Below are 5,298 nucleotides of genomic sequence, written 5' to 3'. Positions count from 1 at the left end.
ACGCCAGAGCTGCTTAACTATAGGCTAGAACTCAAGGAAATATTAACTTACTATAGTGCAGCTAAAATCCCCTGGCTCATGTTTATAAAGAACGAACTTGTAAGGTTGGGATTGCCTGCCTTATGGTATGATCCGGAGAGGAGTTGCAAAGAGGTCTCGCGCAAGTCCCTCACCAGGATGTTCGCGGACAACAAACTTACTGCTGCTCTGTCTGATCCCCATGCCGGCACCTTAATTAATTATTTTTTAACAATTAAAGTTTCTTACTTCTTTGAGGACTTCATGGATGATATCTATCCTATTGTAGCCAGGAAATTTTATCTACAATGGAGATACGGTACTCTACCCTTAAAAGCCTTTACTAGTATATGGTCTGTTTCTGCAGAAAAGAACTGTCCTGGGTGTTGCTGTGACACAGAAAATGAACTTCATGTTCTTTTCTTTTGTCCAGCTTACAGTAAGTCCAGGAAGTATTGGCTTGTACCTCTATGTAAGAATCTGGGTTTTGTACAGTGTACGCATGCTTTTAGAGTTTTAAAAAACGATGCGACCAGGCACATTCTATTTGCTGTCTCTCAGTTTCTGGCAGCCATGTGACACACGCATAGGCTTTTGACTGTTAATGAGTGACATTGATTTATTTTGTCGACAAGGTCTGTCATATTAAAATCATGTACCTTTCTAGTGCGTATGATTTTAACTATACAACGTGTCTGTATTAATTAATTGAATTATCATCCCTGAATACTGTTTTATTGCTCTGCACTCTTTTATGGCAAACTGCAGAAAAAAAGATTTTATGAATGAGTAATGTATTTTACATTTTTAAATATGTTCCCTTTTAAAATATTTAACTTTAATTTTAAATTCATAATTTTATTTATAAAAACTGTATATTTTGTTATAGTATATAAATATTTTGGCTTACACTTTTTTTGTAGTTGATTTTGTGTCATTTTACTTTATGAGCGTGAAGTCACTATTTTTTATGTTGATATTTGGCCATCAATATTATGACAACACAAAAATGTTGTGCATGATATTTTGATATACAACGCTCAACCAACATTCAGGTTATCTAAAAAATGATCACCTGTAGTTATAGTTCACCTTTGGTGACGTGATATTAAGAGTTCTAACATTAAAGTAACAGATTTAATTCAATATTAGAGGACCTCACTCCAGTTTCTAAACATCTTAATAGACAGCTAGGAAATGAAAACAACTTATGCTTCTCTTGTTCATTAGGTCTTAATCCCAAACAAGTAGGCCTTTCTATACACACTTAAATTGTGAATGAAAGTACAGAACATATCTGAGACTGCATATTGGCTTTAAAACACCCACATACTACACTTTGCTGTAGAGTTATTGGGTGTGTTTACTGATTTCCAACAGAGCATAGTGAATAATGTCTTAAAACAATGCAAAGAATGTGTACCTTACAGGCTGTCCATGCACTGCCAGATATGCTCAAATTGGACGCTTGCCTCTATCACTTTGCACGATTATGTGATGCAGAAAAACGGTTGGGTAGCATTTCAATACTTAAATGGCTTCTGTTGGGTGTCCTGGGATTTTGGGCCAGATGTAAGACCAAAGAAAATAGCGGCTCTCAAATTGCGATTTTTATGCTACTCGCAATTTGCGAGGTGCGATTTTCCGTATACAATAGTGTATTTTACACTGTGTGCGATTCCCAATGGGGTCGCAAATTGAGAGGCTCATGAATATTCATGAGGCACTCACAATTTACGACCCCATTGGGACTGGCAGGCCCTCCCAGGTATGGCGGCCTGCTGGGCTCAGCAGACCACCATGTCTGGGACTGCATTTAAATAAAGCTGTATTTTTTTTATGCAGCCTATTTTCCTTGAAGGAAAATGGGATGCATTCAAAAAAATGTTTTTAACGTTTTTGTTTAATTTTTTAAGGGTTAGGTAGTAGTCCCCGGGACCACTGCCTGTCCTTAAAAAATATTTTCCCCTGTATTTGAAAAGGGGAAGGGGTCCCTTGGGGACCCATTCCCTTTTACGAGTGCATTTTCACCCTTTTAAAGAGGGTGGTAATTTGCGAGTGTTTTGCGCCCGGCATTGCGGATGCATACCTTTCATACATTGGGTTGTGCTTGCTATTAAGGAGGGAAAACGCCTTCCTAAGAGCGAGTCGCAAAACATTATTTTGCGAGTCACAAAAAATTGTGAGTCGCTAAATAGCCTTTGTACAAGGCCCATGCTGTTTTTGCATGCACAAATGGTCATACATCTGGCCCTATGTGACTACCACTACCAAATTGAGAACACACAATGCAGATTTTACCTCAAGGACATTTAGAAACGTGTATCTAGGAACAGAGTGTGTGCATTTTCATAAAATATCAACTTCATAATGAGGTTGGTACTTAATGATTGTCCCTGTATATTTATGTTTGACGTTTGAGTTATAATTCATACTAAGTGATACTGATTTTCTGTTCTTGTGGGGTAAGAGCTTCTAAGTTTCATCTGGTTTCAGACATAGATTCACTATCCACTACCTGGCATTTTGATATCACAGAAACTTTTATTTTTCTGTTTCTCTTTCCCGCTAAACATATCCTCATTCATAAATGTCAACTGACAGAGTTTTCAAACCCTCAAAGCTGGTTGGCCAGTTTGTCAGACGAACCCAGTGTATGGACTCCACCACCCATTAAAAGGACTAGCCACCATATTAAGAGATCTCCACCTGTTGGGCAAGAATGTCTGTGTCTAAACCTGCCTCCCATCACTCTTGGCTACATAGGTCGTTTCTCTGTCTTCCTTCTGAGTTTCAGGTGTATTCAGTCTTTGCTCCCCGAAAAGTACAGTTCTTTCCAATGAGTACTTACAGAATTATGAAGTGTCCATATAATTGGCTTCAGTATGATCGTTTTGGTTTTCGCATAAGACAACAAGAATACTGTTATATCCCATCCTCATCGCCAAAATATGTTGTAGAAAAAGCAGGTCCAGTTCCAAGGTAGATTAGATAAGTAGGTTTATTAGGTAAGATGTTATGAAGAGCCCCACCAGGAGCAGCCTTCCTGCTGCTCAGCCCATTCACCAACCGACTCTATCACTCACCAACATGTCACAGCCACCTCACACACTCACATTCCACCACCACAGTCACACTGGCTGAGAAACCGGTTATGAGAAATACCTTATAGATAAGGCCAATGGACACTATGGGGCCTATGACGATGGCAGGCGGACTATGCCCGGCAGGGGCGATCCGCCTGCCATCCTAATGGGCCTCTTGATGTTCAAGGCAATGTTTTCAGTAGGCGTGGGCGGAAGTTGCGTAATTGCGTTACGCAAATTTCTGCGAAACGGTAGCAAATCTCTGCGAACATGCAGAAATTCCACGAACACGCGGAATTGCTTGTTCGCGATGCTTTTTTCCTGTTTGCAATCACTGTTTGCATGCTCGGGGGGAAATATCTTGCAAACACGCATTTTGAGAACGCGAACAAGCAAAACATTTCGCAAAGTGGCGGAATGCAGAAATTTGGGCAATTTCGCGTTATGAACGCAAAATTACCCAAATTAAATTCTGCAAATTCCACGAGCGGAACGGAATTTGCCACCCAGGCCTAGTTTTTAGCATAATTTCACGTCTTGTTAAATCACAGTGACACATTACTGAAGCAAAAAAAAAATACCATTATACAAAATTAATATTAATGCATTTCTTTTCAGATAGCATCAGAACATGGACTGCACCAATCAATCTTTATCCAGCGACTTTATCCTTTTGGGATTTTCTGACTTGAATCCTTTTTTACAACACTCACTATTTGTGCTTCTCCTGTTTGTCTACATTGCAACTTTAACAGGAAATATGGTCATCATATTACTAGTAACTATGGACAACACTCTCCAAACACCAATGTACCTCTTTCTCAGAAATCTGTCATTTTTGGAAGTCTGTTTCATTTCCACCACCGTCCCAAAAACTCTAATAGGTTTCAAGACTAGCAGCTTTAGTATTTCATTTGCAGCATGTTCCATACAGATGTTTTTGTTTGTATCTATGGGGGTCACAGAATGCTTTTTTCTTGGTGTAATGGCATATGACCTGCATATTGCCATTTGTAACCCATTACTATACAGTGTCATAATTAGCCCAAAAGTGTGTGTTATCCTTATGAGTGTTTCGTGGCTGTGGGGGGCACTTGTTTCTACTGTGCTAACAGGCTTTATTTTCAGTTTGCCATATTGTGGATTTCATATCATCAACCATTTCTTTTGTGACATGCCAGCAGTAATGAGCCAAGCCTCTGCTGATACTTTCATGAATGGGGTTACTGTGTTTGTTGCTGCCATGATTGGTGGTATTTGCCCCTTTACGCTAATAATTTTCTCCTATCTGAACATCTTGTTCACCATCCTTAGGATGAGCAGTGCAGCTGGGAGACACAGGGCTTTCTCCACATGTGGCTCTCATCTTTTTTCTGTCACATTGTTCTATGGCTCCACAATGTGTATGTATCTCCGAATCGGACCCAGTGACTTTCAGGAGCGAGACAAGCTGCTCTCACTTGTATACAGTGTGGTGACCCCTATGTTAAATCCACTGATCTACAGTCTTAGAAATAAGGATGTGAAACGCAGTTTGCAGAGGCTAATCAAAAGGAATGTTTTAGGTTCACAGTCAAGGGTAGTCTTTAAATAAAGCAAATGCAAGGTAAAAAAAACTGAATTGTGAAGGAAAGCAAGTTATTCATAATATATGATAGAAATTCAAAGTGAAATATATGTGCTTTTCTATTAGTGATTTTACTTCTGATTTCATTGAATCTAAAATATACTATGTGTTCTGGAGCTGGTGATATATACTATATTGTCCCAAAAAAGATTTATCACAAGCCACCTCAAATGGCTAAATTGTAATACATATTAGACATTTTGGGGCTTATTACGATGTCGGATGGTCTTCGTCTGCCCGACATCCCCACCGCCTAATCACTACGCGACTCCCATTTGCGTATGGGAGCATGCACTATGGCCGTAAACTGACCATAGCACAAGCTCCCGTAGGGAAATTGTAGGTTGTGTTCATCCCTGCCCCACGTGGCAAGCACATCAGGGTTCCTGCCACATGGTGCAGGGGTCAACAAGGGTGCACCTTAGGTGCCCCTTCGGCCCCAAGCCAGAGGCTGCAAACAGAATGGCGTTACAAAAAAGGGGGTTGAACCCATGCAGTCACGGGGACCTGGGTGCTATGGGGTACATATGTGAAGGGGTCCCCGTAAGGAGAGTGTATTGTGAATAA

General features: G+C 40.1%; 1 protein-coding gene across 1 annotated transcript; it reads left to right on the top strand.

Moving 5' to 3' along the window:
• Window positions 1-3,735: 3,735 nt before the first annotated feature.
• On the top strand, window positions 3,736-4,698 carry LOC147712965 (olfactory receptor 13C4-like). The gene has a single exon (XM_086919749.1). It carries the CDS (start codon window positions 3,736-3,738, stop codon window positions 4,696-4,698), a length of 963 nt encoding a protein of 320 aa, XP_086775875.1.
• Window positions 4,699-5,298: the final 600 nt, after the last annotated feature.

The sequence above is a fragment of the Lissotriton vulgaris genome, chromosome 5 (genome assembly GCF_964263255.1).
Source record: "Lissotriton vulgaris chromosome 5, aLisVul1.2, whole genome shotgun sequence".
Classification (NCBI taxonomy): Eukaryota; Metazoa; Chordata; class Amphibia; order Caudata; family Salamandridae; genus Lissotriton; species Lissotriton vulgaris.
Note: the sequence above shows the minus strand (reverse complement) of the source record. Positions and strands in the feature narration are given on the sequence as shown.

Bases quoted from the DNA above. Each gene is read 5' to 3' on its own strand.
- LOC147712965 (XM_086919749.1), top strand. From the start codon at position 3,736: ATGGACTGCACCAATCAATCTTTATCCAGCGACTTTATCCTTTTGGGA.